General features: G+C 32.0%; 1 protein-coding gene across 3 annotated transcripts; it reads left to right on the top strand.

Annotated features, from left to right (window-relative positions):
- The first annotated feature begins 1,417 nt into the window (after positions 1 to 1,417).
- LOC124531026 (protein CWC15 homolog) lies at positions 1,418 to 17,047 on the top strand. Of its 3 annotated transcripts, none has more exons than XM_047105420.1 (5): positions 1,418 to 1,436; positions 1,714 to 1,889; positions 2,568 to 2,847; positions 16,309 to 16,413; positions 16,774 to 17,047. In XM_047105420.1, exons 2-5 carry the CDS (start codon positions 1,759 to 1,761, stop codon positions 16,909 to 16,911), a joined length of 654 nt encoding a protein of 217 aa, XP_046961376.1. In that variant the 5' UTR covers positions 1,418 to 1,436; positions 1,714 to 1,758; the 3' UTR covers positions 16,912 to 17,047. The 3 variants fall into 3 exon arrangements, with proteins under 3 accessions (XP_046961376.1, XP_046961375.1, XP_046961374.1); XM_047105419.1 differs by having other exon boundaries at positions 1,429 to 1,585; XM_047105418.1 differs by having other exon boundaries at positions 1,430 to 1,645.
- Positions 17,048 to 17,167: the final 120 nt, after the last annotated feature.

Below are 17,167 nucleotides of genomic sequence, written 5' to 3'. Positions count from 1 at the left end.
ACGATATCGAGAACTACATTTGTCATAGTGAATACTCAATTTTCGCTGACGATTTAAAGTTATACAGGCCAATTAAAACTATTCACGATGCAGAACTTCTGCAACGCGATTTAAATTCCGTACAACAGTGGTGCTATAACAATAAAATGATACTTAATGAAAATAAATGTCAGTATATCAGATTCACCAAAAACAGAAACATCATTTCATGTAACTATACTATTAACAATAAAGAATTAGCGGAAGTTGAAGAGGTCCGAGATTTGGGCGTAGTTATTGACAAAAAATTACAGTTCAGTAATCATATAAACAACATTTTAGAAAAATCCTTGAAACTCGTTGGTTTTATTAAAAGAACATGTCATGACTTTAAAAATATTCAAGCTATTATAACGTTGTATCGTTCCCTGATTCGTAGTGTTTTAGAATATGCATCACCAGTTTGGAGTCCAAGTTACAAAATTTATAAAAGTCGCCTTGAAAAAATTCAACAGGGTTTTACAAGATTTTTAGCATGTAAAGACAGGCGCTGTCCATATCGAGCAGACTATGTGACACGTTTAAAATACTTTAAGCTAGATACATTGGAGAAACGACGGTCTCTGAACGATTTAATGTTTTTACACAAGCTCATTCACAACTCCATAGACTCTCCAAGGCTACTTTCTCAAATAAATTTATATGTTCCGAAAACCATTCCTCGATATCCAATTAAAAGCACCTTCGCCATTCCTAGATATCGCACAAATGTTGGAAAATTTTCGCCATTAATTCGTTGTATGAGATCCTACAATGAACTTGACTCCCATGTCATCGACATATACGAACTAAGTAGTGATAGTTTTAAGAAAAATTTAAATACTGTTTTAGTTAGTAATTAATATTAATATTTAAAAATATTAGTGTTATTGGTAAGTCAAATAATTATAATATCCTTTTTGTTATCAAAGATTGTTTGTTATCCTATTGTACTGATATTTTTTTTTGTTTAAAATTTAGTCTCACAGATTTTATTAAATGTTTGAGTGTAGTGTTTAGTTACCCTTGTTAACATGTAAGTTGTAAAATGTAAAATGTAAATACCTGTAATGGTGTATCACACTGTACAAGTTTTCTTTTGTTGTTTTTCCTAAATATGATTTGTGAATATGCCGATGGTATTTCTAAAGCAATAAATAAATAAATAAATAAATATATACAATGATAGATATCGAGAAGTCAATATATCGTATATATATTCAAATTATTAAGTTATCGAATAAAAAAAACACCTCTATGTCATTTTAACATTTTATTTGATTTAAAAAATCAACATATTTTTTATTTTGGTACAAATAATAGCCATATAAAAAAATGTTTACATTTATCATCTGTATTCACTATTCACTGTAATCTGTATTGACTTATATACTCTTTGGTACCTATTGACTATTGAGGTACATTGAGTACTTTGTAGTTTGTTGTTGTTCGTTAGTCAGTTAATCACATTTCACAATATCATAATTCACATATTTAATATTTCACGGTTGTTTGTCTTAACAGTCTTAATGAATTTATAAAATATCGTCCGCATCAGTCATTCTAAGTAAATAAAGTGTTTTGATATTTTAAACATCACATCTATTTAAAAACAGTTTTGTCCTAGGTACCATTCTAGATAATAAATTCCAATTATGAAATGACTGAACATAAATAAATTACTTATTGTTACAGGTGAACGAGTTGTATCAAATATTTGTTTTCTAAAAAACCTATACAATGACTACAGCTGCTAGACCCACTTTCGATCCTGCTAGAGGTGGTCAGGGACGTGGTGAGAAGGATTTAAGTGCTATATCTCGTCAATATTCAAGTAGAGATCTTCCTAGCCATACAAAATTGAAATACAGGTATGTTACAAAAATCTACTAATGTGAAGTTGGTTTTTGATTTATATTTTTTAAATATAGTGTAAACTCTTTATAACGTTATCCTTTATAACGATAAACTCCCTATAAAGTTGAAGTGAGCACAAATTGGTTGGTTTGCGTTAAAATCCACATATTGAAACACTCTTTATAGCGATACAGCCATTCTCTATTACGAAGAAATGTGTTCATAATTTTAGACAGTGACTATTTATTATCCTGCTCACCCAATCATATCCAATCTTCAAAGCTAGTAGTTAGCATTTTCAACAATCAGTATCCTTTTAATTAAGATGAACAAGATGATCAAGTGGTCGAAACCGAATCACCAACAATTGTTGCTAAGTTGGTAGAATTTTTTTGTTGTTTAATCAAGCCAATTCCACCACATACATTAGGTATGAATAGAATACATAAAATAATACATAAAGTACTGGCATAACAAAAAACGACACACAAAGTTATTGGACTATATGTGTAAACAATAATTTATAAGCAAATTTTCCTGTTTCGATTATGATTTGATCGATTTGGTGTTTTTTTGTTCACTCCATATAACTCTCTATAATCTATATCGATAACTCTTTATAATGACAAAAAATGCTCAGTCGCCTGCGTTTTGTTATAATGAGTTAACACTGTATATACTTTATTTTACAGGGAGCAAGGTCAAGGAACTACAGAAGAGTTACGTTCAAGGGATTTCCGTAAAGAACTTGATGAAAGAGAAAAAGAAGTGAAAGGCCTTAATGCGAGAAGACAAACTGAACCATCGGTAAAACGGCTAAAAATTGATCAAGTGCCAGCTGCCAGCTTAGATGCTGATGACCCTCTAGAAGGAGATTCAACTGATTCTGATGACTCGGATGATGACACAGCTGCTTTACTAGCGGAATTGAATAAAATTAAAAAGGAGCGTGCTATTGAACAGGCCAAAAAGGTAATAGTATATTTTTTGTTAACATTATGATAAGGTTTGCCTATAAGACATATCTTCGTCTACACTGTTTAAGCATTATATTTTACTGTTGGTTACATCAGGATAAGAATTTTATCTAAATTACAAGATCTATTTAAGAGATATTTTTGTTTATAGTTTCAACATTTAGATTTTAGATTAAATTAGCTTCATGAACACTTAAAAATCTATTGAAGATAGTGTTACCACATGAGCGTAATTATAAATGTTCTTATTAGTGAATTAAAAGATTTTTGCTTAACTTTTATGACAAATATGTAAGGTGATTTTAATGTAAGTTATCATGAACAAATTTAAAAGTTTTAATAATTGACTACCTATAATTAAATTTTTAGAACATTGTAACGTAATTGTGGCGCACGTTACATGTTCAATTCAATTCAATTCTTAGTTTAATGGCTTTTAGTTGTGCCGGCAGGGCACAGATTATTTCGCCAATGTCACGTAGGATGGAGAAGACACGAATGAGATTGATCGGTACGGTTGAGACACTAAACTCAATTGAATTTTAAAGTCAAGAATAGTAGTATTAATTTCCTTGTTAATCCTTAACCTAGAACAACACAAACATTAAGAGTTAATAATAAGATAATTAAAAAAAATAGTTGTTAGTATTCTAAACTATATATGTAACAAAATATGAAAAATTGGACTATTCACAACTTAATTTTATTTAATTTGATATATTTACATAAGATTGAACAAAATGGACTAAACACAAACGTCAACAAACATTCAACATTTATAGGGCGAGGGACTTTAGGAGGGAGGATGTCATAAATGGGACGAAGAAGTTTAGGGCAAAGGAACAGGATATGGGTTGCAGAGCCTTCGTCTAGGCCACATTCACACAGCGAGTGATCACGAACTCTGATTTTTGCTAGATGAGTAGGTGTGCATGAATGGCCGAGGCGTAACCGACAGATGGTGGAGGTGACCCAACGGTCAGCGTGCCTGTGAGATGAAAACCAAGGTCGCCTCGGAATTTCAGGTTGTAACGCCGAATAATATTTACCCTTGACCAATTTTGATGAAACCCAAAAAGAATTCCAGGATTTAATCATTTCAGCTTTGGCAAGAGAAAGCAAATCCTGAGATGTGTTGGCAAAATGCTCAGATGTACCAGATTGGATAGCAATCTTAGCATATGAGTCTGCCATCTCATTACCAGATATAGCTGAATGGCTAGGAATCCAGACCAGCAGGACTTGTAGCCCTTGTTGATGACAGGACAACAGGGCCTCTCTGATCTTAAAAACGATTGAAAGTCTTGATCTGCTACGAAAAGGATTCTCTTTAATGGCTAACAGACAGCTTAGTGAGTCACATAAAATAATTGTTTGCTGAATATTGTGTGACAGGGCATACTTTACGGCTTCCAGTAAAGCGATGGCCTCACCGGAGAATACAGAGGTTTCGGGGGGACATTTAAATAATAGTGCTATTTTAAATTTAGGAATCCAACAAGCTGCACCAACGCAGCCGGTCGGCGAGAGCTTAGAGGCATCAGTATATATAGGGAGATGATTAGGCCAATTTTGATGAAAAATTGTTTGAAATTGGATATTAGCATCAGGGGAACCTTTTACGAGTCCAAGATTTGTTATTACCGGAGGATTATAAATAAGTGCTTTAAAGGAGGTGGAAAAAAGAGGATTAGAGGGAAAAGTGGTAAGTGGATGGGGGAGTTTGGTATACTTGAGGAAACTGTTTAATAGGAATGGGGATGCCGGATTATCTGGGTTACAAAGGTGGGATAGTTTGTTTAATCTAATCAGTAGAGGATGGGAGGGTAGCTGTAACAATCTGATGATAAAGCGGTCACAAAGATATTGCCTCCTTATCTGTAGAGGAGGGTCAACACACTCAACCTGCAGAGCATTAGTAGGGGTGGATTTCATCGCACCCAATATAATACGGAGACATTTATATTGTATTTTGTTTAATTTTTCTGAAGCTGATTTATTAAAAGGATCTAGAACGAACAGTCCATAGTCCAAATGACTACGAACTATTGCGTTATAGATCAATTTTAATGTATAAGGGTGAGCTCCCCACCAGACTCCAGACACTGCTCTAAGGGCATTAATAGATTTTTCACATTTCTTGGCTATGTAATCGGAGTGAGAAATTCCGTTCAGTTTGTAATCGAGAATTATACCAAGAAATTTTGTTTTGTCTACAAAGTTAATGCATTGACCCTCATAAAACAGATCAAAGGCAGGAATACGTCTTTTTTTCGTAAAAATCACTGCTTGACTTTTGGCTATCGACAGCGACAAGCCATGGTCACAGAGCCATTGGGATAGGTAATGCAAAGCAGAGTTTAATCGAAATGATAAATTTTCAACGGAACTTGATCTATGATATAAAACTATGTCATCAGCATACTGGAGGATGTTACAAAAGTTGTTAACAGACAAATCGAGGTCATGAGTGTATATGCTATAAAGCAGAGGACTGAGTACAGAGCCTTGAGGAAGACCTTTCCAGACGAATCTGGGGGGAAGTGAGAGATGTTGGTGTCTTACCGTTATTGATCTGCAAGTTAACAGATTACATATGAAATGAACTATCCTCGGTGGAATACTCAGCTGTTGCATTTTCTGCCTGAGCAACGGAAGAAGGACATTATCATATGCAGAAGATATGTCTAGAAATATTCCCACAAGGTACTCTCCTTTCGCAAAGGCAATCCGAATGTCTGTTGTAAGTATGCTTAGACTATCAATAGTGCTCGACCCCTTCCGAAAGCCAAATTGAGAGGGAGCAAGTATGTTTCTGCTTTCCATTAACCATTCCAGGCGATTCTTCAAGAGATGTTCAGTGATCTTTGCCAAAGTAGATGATAAAGCTATAGGTCTATAAGAATTGCAATCGGAAGGGTTCTTACCCGGTTTAAGAATGGGAATAACAATTTGTGACTTCCAAGATTGCGGGATGATTCCTTTGATAAAAACCGAGTTTATAATATTTAAAAAACAATGTTTAGCTTTATCATTCAATTTGGAAATAAAAGAGTAAGGAACGCCATCTTCCCCAGGTGACGAATCGGATAAACCATTTAGTGTACACTGAAGTTCGGAAAAAGAGAAGGGGGCATCCATTTCATCCAAAGTAGATGCTGGCGTAGAAATTAGAAAACTGTCCTCATATGGGACAAAAGGGGGGGCAAGCTTATCAGCAAAATTGTTAAGCCACTCAGAAGGAGTATTTGAGGTAGGGTTGTCAGAGTTAAGGCAACGGCGGAATTTTTTAAGTTGGGACCAGACTGCAGAGGAAGAGGAACGAGGGCTCAGGGATTCACAAAATTGAATCCAACTGACTTTTTTCTTTTTAGAAATCAGTCGTTTTAATTTGGCGTCGATTCTCTGATACTTGTAAAAATTATCCATAGACATACACATAGTGTATGTTTCTTCAGCCTCTAGTCTCTGTTCAGTTAATCGTTTGCATTCCTCATCCCACCAGGGGGTGGAAAGCAAATGATTTTTTGAGATGTGTTTTTTTGGAAAATGGAGATCAGCTGCAGTTAAAATACCATTAACGAAAAGGTCGTAGCAAAGGATTACATTTCGATAGTCTTGCGACACAAAGAGGGAGTCAATCATGTCGTCAACAGATTCAGCATATGTAGACCAATTAACATGCTTTAATTTATATTTTAATAAAGGATTTGGGTTGGAGTATGGGATGGATCGGTTATTTAAAGAAAGGAGGATAGGGAAGTGGTCACTACCAAAAGAGGATGATAGGACATTCCAGGATAATTGAGAAGCAAGGGCAGGAGAGGTTAGGGATAGGTCAACAACGGATTTTGGGTTTTGGTTGGGGTATACTCTACGAGTTGGTGAGCCATTATTGAGGATGCAGAGGTTTGCATCATCAAACATGTCCATCAACAAGAGAGCAAACGAATCACAAAAATGTGAACCCCAGGAGGTATGGTGGGCATTAAAATCCCCCATGACAAGGATAGGATGAGGGAGATTAGAGAAGATGGCGGATAATTCGGGAATTAAAGCGGGATTAGGATGAGGGATATACAGGGAGAGAAAAGAGATGTTGAGGGCTCTGACAGCAACAGCATTAATATGCTGGCTGGACAGGGATAGAGGGATTTGGGAAAAGGGAAGGGAGTGCCGAATAAAAATGGCACTCCCGGCATAACCATCACTCCTGTCATCTCTCAAACAGGAGAAGCCCGGTACCCGGAATCGGGATCCAGGGATCAACCAAGTTTCAGAGATGGCAATAATGACAGGTTTATGGAGATTAATAAGAGAGAGGAGTTCGTGTTTTTTAGGCCGGACGCTCTTGCAGTTCCATTGAAGGAAGCTGATTGGGGCCATTTTTAAGGATTGAGAATAGTTGACCTAAGTCTTGAGCAACGTTGGACGGTAAAGGGATATCATTACAGGTTGAAATAATGCTTAGAAGTATCTTCGTTAACATTTCCAAGAAGTTGGGATTGTTATTTACGGGGAGAGGAGTATTTTGGTTGAGAGCACAACCGTTGGGAGTAGTAGAGGGACAATTGCTAACAATGGACTGGTGAGCCTGTTTATCGTATCCTTTTCCAAGCGGTGATCTTGGGCGAGGAGTACTTATAACAGTCTTACGATAGGATCTGACAGGTGAAGGGATAGATTTGTTTGGGATAGTTGGAGAATATATAGGAGGGGTAAACATCTCTTTTGCAATCTCTGCATAGGATCTACGAACAGGAGGGGAACCTTGAGGATGCTTCTATATATGACACATTGTCTTGGGACATAACAATTTTTATGGATTGTTGGCGTGAAAATTCAGGACAGTCCTTATCCGTAGTAAAATGAACACCTGAGCAATGTAAGCAAGTGGCGTTATCCTTACTTACATCACAAGACTCACCTGTGTGGGATTTGGAGCACTTAAAACATCTAGGTTGTGATCGGCACTGAGTTTTTATGTGTCCATAACGGCAGCAGTTCAGGCATTGGATCGTCGGAAGTTTATACATTTCTACAGGTAGGGAAGTATGATAGGAAAACACTTTATTGGGAAGCATTTGCCCCCTAAATGTGATAACCACAGATTGGGTTGGGACCCATGTGACAACACCATCGGTAAAAGTTTTCCTGTTAAGGCGTCTGATTTTTAAAACTTCACCACATCCAGAGGGAAGTTCGAGTGATGTTGCTAATTCATCCATTGTCCAGTCCACGGGAATACCCTTAATCAAACCCATTCTAGTAATATTGAAAGTCGGTACAATAGCTTTATATTTACACATTTCAATAACAGGGTTTGCTAGAAAGGAGTTTGCTGCCTTGCTTGTTGAAAACTCAACAGATATTTTATTGCGTCCTACATTTTTAAGACCATCATTAATAATACCACTAATTTTGTGAGTATGTAGAAATTGCCCAAATTTGATAGCCCGTATAGTAGTTCCTGAAGCAGGATCAGAGACTTCCCGGGACACATGAACAATGAAAGGGCCTTTGTCACTGTCTAAGTAACTCTTAGGGCCTTCAGAGTAGGAAGGATGGGTGTAGATTGTTTGGATGGAAGGAGTTGCGGTTGTGGGATGAATTACCGTTTTTTTTATGTTGGAGTCGGAATTAATCGATTCCTTATCACTTTGTCGTTTACGAGAAACAGGTAAAGAAGGAGAAGAACAATTATCGGGAACTAAATCTACTGAGCCACCTGGATCAGGGGGTTCGGGAGGAGTATCAACCTCCATTATAAAACTTAAAAACTACAGAATATTAAAATACAGCAAATACTCACAATATGAATAAATGTTAGTAACACCACTAACCCAAATATCAACTAATAGTACTATTAACAGTAAAATACACTACAGAACTAAACGTAAACACTCAAAATCTCTTAACACGTGTGTTAACCAACACTAACGCAAGCGAAAAAACCACGTTACATGTTTCATCCATTTTTAAATAATTTCGTCAAAAAATATTAAATTTCTAACATAGGTTATCGGATGTCATCTGTCATTTGACTTTGACAACCATTTCTAAGGTTATGTTTATGCGTAATTTAAAGATACCGCTAAATTTGACATTTAAAATAAAAATGCACTTTTTATGCATTATGCGTTCCTGACCTAATTGTGATTTATTATCTTTATATTATCTTTGAGATGATCTTTGACATTTGTCTAAGACCTCACTTTCCTTCCGCCTTTTAAGTCGAAATGTGACGCTAAATTATTTTCAAAGTTTTTGTAACTTTTATTTGGTTTAAACTATTGAATATTGTTGAAAATTGAAGTTTTAAGGCACGATATGTCTTAATTTAAATAATTGGAAGTAAATCCACGTCGGATTACAAAAATTAATTTGGATATTTGTCGCCTCGTGGTAAGTCGAAAAACTTTCTTCGAAATTTGAATGTATTTCAATTGTTCGGTTTCGTAACAACGATTGTGGTTCTTTACAGGGAATCTTTAGAATATTTCCCATGATGCATTTTGTTATTTTTCGAAAATAACCGGGATTGACCGGGTAAGTTGTTTGGATTATTAAAGTGAAACTTTTTCGAAATTCGTGTTAGGTTCTAATTAGAATTGTTTCTCTTTTGCAGTTATTTTCAATGGTTATTTTCAATAGTTTATTTTCAATTGGTATTTTTCTACCATTATTTTCTACAGTTATTTTCTACAACTGTGTTATCGTGGATGATTCCTCGAATTATTCTCTTTGGCTGTATCTTCGAGTGGATTATTTTTAACGCTTTTCGAAGAACTTATGGACTTTATTTCTTTGGATATTTTGAAGATTAAATTTTGGAAACCGTAAAGGAAGTGAAAACTTTATAACATTTATTTAACTTCTGGATTTCGGTATGTAATTTTACATATTTATTTTTACCGCAATTTTGGAACTTCGTGGGATTTAGTATACATTTTATAATCTTATGAAAATTTGGCATTCAAACTTTTTTTTTAAAAAATAATATTTATACATTGTTGTAACTTTATTTACACCTAATTCTAATAATTTATATTTGAATATTTTTTTGGAGAAACTTTTAATAACATAACTTAGTCTAACTTTAAAATAATTTTTGTTAACTTTGAAAAATTTACAATTTATAATATTTAATTAAATTTAATGTATTTTAAATGGATGTAAACATCCAGGCGCCCGATTTTGTTACTCTTTAAATTTAAGATTTTACAATTGTTAAAATTATTTTTTTTTATATTCTATTCTTGTGAATAAATTAATTTGGAACATAGATTTGCCTTTTCTGTAAATCTACTTGTAATGTTGAAGGGTTATTTAACTGACTTCCGGTGCACTTTCTTTCGAGGATTTGTTTAATTTAAAAACCTTGTCCAGCTCTACCGCATTTTTAGTTTACCTCGAAGAAAATTAACCTTTTTAAAATTTAAATTTATTTTTAGTCAATTAATTATTACAATTGACACCCCCTTCAAATTTTACATTACAATTGGCGCCTCAGCCAGGGACTTGAATTACAATTACTGCTCTTGTCTAGTATTGAATATGTACTATGTATTTACATATGTATAATTTTTGTTAGAATAATTTTGTACTAAATACTAATGTTAAGTATTTATGTAATTTGAATGCCAAGTTTATAACTTTTTTATGTTTTGAAGTAAAGCGTTCCATTGTCAATTCTATTTTAGGACATAACCATGACTGACAGAGATGAATTAACTCTTAAACCATCTATTGATGATAGCGGTGATAAAAATTTAACACCTAATATAAATAAAGCAGAACATTCTCAGATGTTAGAGACGAATATTTCTCAGGCGAAGCCTTCTGCTTCTAATGATTTAGTAGACTTGTCGGCAGACATGCCACAATTTTTTAGTAACACTTTATCTATGAATAATAAACAACCTCAATACTATAAACGAGTAGATTTGTCTAAGTTTAAATATAAATTTAATGGTAAAACATGCGTACGTGAATTTTTGTTAACGTTTGAAGAATACTGTGTGAGTCGAGATATTAGTGATGACCAAATATTGCCATGCTTTACTGATGTAGTAACTGACATTGCTCTCAAGTGGTTTAGATCTATTCGCAGTTCACTTAATTCTTGGAAACATCTTAAATTAGAATTACTAAAGCGTTTTGACAAACTAGATTTTGATTATCGACTTGAATACAATTTAAGAATTAGAAAACAGAAACAAACTGAAACTTTATCAGATTTTATTATTGAAATTGTAGATATGTCAAATAGATTAACTTATCCCTTATCTGAACATACTTTGTTAGAAATAATGAAACATAATATGCTGCCAAGCTACTCTATTCATTTGGTAGGTCGTTCATTGAATTCTATTGATGATTTAGTAAAACTTTCAAATCAGATTGATGAATTTCGCATATTAAATAATAAATCTAATTATAATAACTCAGATTTCAAGACTAAGCATATTAATTCAGTTCAAACATTAACTTGTTTAAAATGTAAAGAAATTGGACATACTTATAAAAAGTGTAAAAAGATTCCAGGCACTATATGTTTTAAATGTGGTAAATTAAATGTTATCACTAAATTTTGCAATAATTGTACTCTTTTAAAAAACGAGTAAGATTTTGTCAGGCTCAGGTTCTTAATAAAGAATCAGTTGATCTGACAAATACTAAAATTTCTAGACCCAATGCTTCCGAAATTCGTGAAGACTTCTCTAATTGGTGTAATTATTTAAAACTATTTTTCTCAATAAATAAATTTGCTCCCATTTTGTTTACTAAAAATAGTGACACACGTCCATTTTTAAAATTTCAAGTTTGTGGTAAATCATTTACAGGTTTATTAGACAGTGGTGCTAATAAAAGCGTACTAGGTTGTAATAGTCACTTGCAATTCCTCAACTTAGGATTCAAACTTAAGACTAGTAGTTATAAAGCTTGTACTGCTGATGGTAGTTCACAAGACATTTTAGGTACTATAGATATTCCAATTACTTGTGACAATGTAACTCGCATTGTAGAATTCATGGTAGTTCCCTCACTAAATCCAGAAATTATTCTAGGATTCGATTTTTGGCTCGTATTTAATTTAGCTCATGAATTATTTAAAAACATAACTTTTGAAAATAAGAATTCAATAATTGTAAATTCTGTAACTTCTGTAGTTCAACTTTCTTCTTCTGAAAAAGAACAATTAAATAATATTATAAAACTGTTTGGAGAAATTTCTTATGAAAAGAAAGGTTTAGGTATTCATAAAACTTTAAATAAGTTAAAAATTCACTATTATTGGCCTAATATGTTTAAAGATGTAAAAGATTATATTTCAAATTGTGAAACTTGTAAAGCTTATAAGCACTCAAATGCTCCACCTTTTGGTATAATGACGAATCAAAAGATTGTTTCTCAACCTATGGTTATGCTATCTATTGATATAGTTGGTCCATTGCCAAAATCATATTCTGGACACAGATATATTTGCACAGTATTAGATGTATTTTCAAAGTATTGTTGGTTAAATCCATTATGTAATGCTACCACAAAATCCATATGTAGATTTTTAGAAAAGGATATTTTTCTCAAATTTGGTTGTCCAAAAATCATAATTTGTGATAATGGTACTCAATTTACTTCTAAACATTTTGTAACATTTTTGAAAAGCTTTAATATAAATAAAATATTTTATAATACTTTATATACACCTCAGAATAATCCAGTTGAACGTTATCATAAAACGTTAGAAACTTGCATAGCATGTTTTGTTCATGATGATCATAGAACTTGGTCAAAATTTTTATGTCATGTTCAATTAGCTTTGAATAGCAGTATTAATTTAACTACTGAGTTTACTCCCAATTTTCTTATGTTTGGTCGTGAAGTCATAATTGATGCTTCATTACATCGTTTCAGTAATTCATTTACAAATTTGAATGAACTAGAATTTGGTAATCGTCGAACTTATGCACAAAGTTTAGATTCATTAAGTTCAATTTTTGATTTAGTAACCAAATCTTTATTTAAAGCTTATAAAAAGAATGCTTTATATTATAATAAAGGAAGGAAAGTCATTTCCTATGAGTCAGGTGATATAGTTTGGAGAAGAAATTTCATCTTGTCTAATGCTTCTCAATATTTTTCGGCTAAACTTGCTCCTAAGTTTATAAAATCTCAAATAGTAGAGAAGATTTCTAATAATGTTTATATATTAAAAGATTTAGAGAAAGGTACTGTTGGTCGTTATCATATTAAAGATATTATTAAAATATAGTTTTGGATTAACTCTAAAATATTTTGTAGAGTTATATTTAGATTTGGGTTATTGAGGCATTTGTTAGAGATGATTGAATGAGAAGTATGAAAGAATTGGCCTCGAAGATTTTGATAGATGATAGTATGATAGGATTCCCACTCTAGTATGTTTTCTACAAATATATTTTTGCTAAATTTAACTTAGGACATTTTGGATTCCATATAAAAGTAATTCCGAATATTTCTTTTGACTCATAAGATCTTATACATTTTTTTTGTAATATTTTTAGAATATTGTTTTTACAATATTTTTGTGTTTATACTTTTGTATATAACATTTTGTTTGTGTGTTTTGTACATAACATTTTTTGCTAGTTGTGTAGAACCTTATTACATATTTTAGTAATAAGTTATTTTTGGTTGAAGTTTTATAGAAATAATCCTTCATATTGGATTATTTCCTATGACTTTAGTCCAGCTTGGTTCTGTTTTGGATATTCCAATTTTGTGAATTTTCCAATAACATTTTTTTTTGGAACAATTGTATGTTGTTTTGTTCTGTGCTCGGGAAGCTGGTGGAGTTGAGCCGGTCACAGACATATTTTTTGGTAACTTTGTTCTGTGCTCGGTAAACTGGTGGTGTTGAGCCGGTCACAGACACCCAGTTTTTGGAAGTTTTGTTTAACTGTGTTCGAAAAGCTGATGGTGTAGAGTCGGTCACAGTTAGAACTATTTTTTGTATGCTCTCGTGTTCGGAAAGTCGTATTGTGTTGCGTCGGCCACGTTAGTCATATCTTTTGTTTTTGTTTGAAACCATTTTGAGGTTGGTGTTCTTGGTATGCCAATTAGTGTATCTTCCGTAGACCCAACATTTTATTAAAAAAAAAAAAAATTATTTTCCATCTTTCGAGTAAGGTAATACTTTATAATTTCCTACTCTAAATGAAACAAGTTTTATTAGACAGCTCATTGCTTTCGAGTGAGGCTATATTGAGTCCTCATCTCCAAGGTTAAGGTGTTTGATAAATACTTTTACTTATCACATATTCTGAATAGAGTTAAGTTAGACAACTTTTTGCTTTCGAGTGAGACTATATTAGAGTTCTCATCTCTAGGGTACTGTTTAACGATTACTTTTGTTTAGAATTTTTTAGAAATAACTTTTGCTACAGTTTGGTATGGTTTGTTGTTTTTCATATTTTTCTAACGTAGAGTTACTATTTGTTATGTCTCTCTAATATTTTGATTGATAGAGTCGGTCTCTACCTCTTTTGTAGAGTCGAATAAAAGAGTCTCTCAGGTTGAGCTCCTCTTTTATTTTTTGGTTGGGGGGTAATGTAACGTAATTGTGGCGCACGTTACATGTTTCATCCATTTTTAAATAATTTCGTCAAAAAATATTAAATTTCTAACATAGGTTATCGGATGTCATCTGTCATTTGACTTTGACAACCATTTCTAAGGTTATGTTTATGCGTAATTTAAAGATACCGCTAAATTTGACATTTAAAATAAAAATGCACTTTTTATGCATTATGCGTTCCTGACCTAATTGTGATTTATTATCTTTATATTATCTTTGAGATGATCTTTGACATTTGTCTAAGACCTCACTTTCCTTCCGCCTTTTAAGTCGAAATGTGACGCTAAATTATTTTCAAAGTTTTTGTAACTTTTATTTGGTTTAAACTATTGAATATTGTTGAAAATTGAAGTTTTAAGGCACGATATGTCTTAATTTAAATAATTGGAAGTAAATCCACGTCGGATTACAAAAATTAATTTGGATATTTGTCGCCTCGTGGTAAGTCGAAAAACTTTCTTCGAAATTTGAATGTATTTCAATTGTTCGGTTTCGTAACAACGATTGTGGTTCTTTACAGGGAATCTTTAGAATATTTCCCATGATGCATTTTGTTATTTTTCGAAAATAACCGGGATTGACCGGGTAAGTTGTTTGGATTATTAAAGTGAAACTTTTTCGAAATTCGTGTTAGGTTCTAATTAGAATTGTTTCTCTTTTGCAGTTATTTTCAATGGTTATTTTCAATAGTTTATTTTCAATTGGTATTTTTCTACCATTATTTTCTACAGTTATTTTCTACAACTGTGTTATCGTGGATGATTCCTCGAATTATTCTCTTTGGCTGTATCTTCGAGTGGATTATTTTTAACGCTTTTCGAAGAACTTATGGACTTTATTTCTTTGGATATTTTGAAGATTAAATTTTGGAAACCGTAAAGGAAGTGAAAACTTTATAACATTTATTTAACTTCTGGATTTCGGTATGTAATTTTACATATTTATTTTTACCGCAATTTTGGAACTTCGTGGGATTTAGTATACATTTTATAATCTTATGAAAATTTGGCATTCAAACTTTTTTTTTAAAAAATAATATTTATACATTGTTGTAACTTTATTTACACCTAATTCTAATAATTTATATTTGAATATTTTTTTGGAGAAACTTTTAATAACATAACTTAGTCTAACTTTAAAATAATTTTTGTTAACTTTGAAAAATTTACAATTTATAATATTTAATTAAATTTAATGTATTTTAAATGGATGTAAACATCCAGGCGCCCGATTTTGTTACTCTTTAAATTTAAGATTTTACAATTGTTAAAATTATTTTTTTTTATATTCTATTCTTGTGAATAAATTAATTTGGAACATAGATTTGCCTTTTCTGTAAATCTACTTGTAATGTTGAAGGGTTATTTAACTGACTTCCGGTGCACTTTCTTTCGAGGATTTGTTTAATTTAAAAACCTTGTCCAGCTCTACCGCATTTTTAGTTTACCTCGAAGAAAATTAACCTTTTTAAAATTTAAATTTATTTTTAGTCAATTAATTATTACAATTGACACCCCCTTCAAATTTTACATTACAACATATAAATGAAACTGTTTTTCAACTGTCATTGGTTTTTAATAAAGAAAGTACAAAAAGCTAAAATACTTGAGACTAGGTACACTATATAAAACTAAATTTAGTGTGGGATTATATTTTTATGAGTTAATTTTCATATATCACTTTATCTTTACCCTAACTCCTTCTTTACCCCAAATAAATAAAAAAATAGATAGAAATAGAGGGCCTATTTTGCAGATATTTGATATGCTCTCCTGTACTCAATTTAAATTGAATAACTTATTTTGAATAATGATTAAAGATATGTTTTTATTAAAGGAAGCTGAAAAGAAACAAGAAGAGGAAAGAATAAGAATGGAAAACATATTGTCTGGCAACCCACTTTTAAACTATTCTGCAGCAGGACAGAAAAATGACTTAAAGGTGAATATTAATTCTGTATTATGTTAATTGACTACTCAAAAGATTTCTTTTTCTTTCATTGTTATTTAATCTAATAGTAATAATTTTCGTTGTGACAATTTATTTAAAATTATTATAACATACAAGTTTTTTGGTTCATTCTGATTTTGATGGGACTTTCACTGGCAGATAACTGATATAATAAGGAGTAAGTTAGGCTACAATAGAATTTTTTTTGTTAAATTCAAACGCATACAAGGTTGCGTAAGTAAGGTAGTTAATACTAAAAGAGAGGTAGTTTATTATGTTTTTTTTTTATGTGTATGTATAAATTTACTCTATAAGATATGTCCTTATTAACTTTTTATTTTTCTTAAACAGGTAAAACGGAGATGGGACGACGACGTCGTTTTTAAAAATTGTGCACGTTCCGAACCTGAAAAAAAGGCAAATTCATTTATAAATGACTCCTTACGGTCAGAATTTCATAAGAAATTTATGGAAAAATATGTGAAATAAGTAGAATAATTATTAATTTACCTAGTACATAATGTTGGACCCACAAGTTCATCTAGATATTCATTGAATTTGTAAATACTTTTCATCATGTCAATAAAAGTTTTCATTCATAAAAATATATTACATCTATTTGTCATTTGTTTCTTTTATTTCTTTCTAAGATTGATTATTGAATTTGTATAATCCTTTAAGAAAATAAATAAAGTTGTTTGCTAAGTATAATAAAAAGAAACTTGATGCTACAAAACACCCCCAA

Source organism: Vanessa cardui, chromosome 7 (assembly GCF_905220365.1).
Source record: "Vanessa cardui chromosome 7, ilVanCard2.1, whole genome shotgun sequence".
NCBI lineage: Eukaryota > Metazoa > Arthropoda > Insecta > Lepidoptera > Nymphalidae > Vanessa > Vanessa cardui.
The sequence above is the reverse complement of the archived record's forward strand: the minus strand, read 5'-3'. Positions and strand labels throughout refer to the sequence as shown.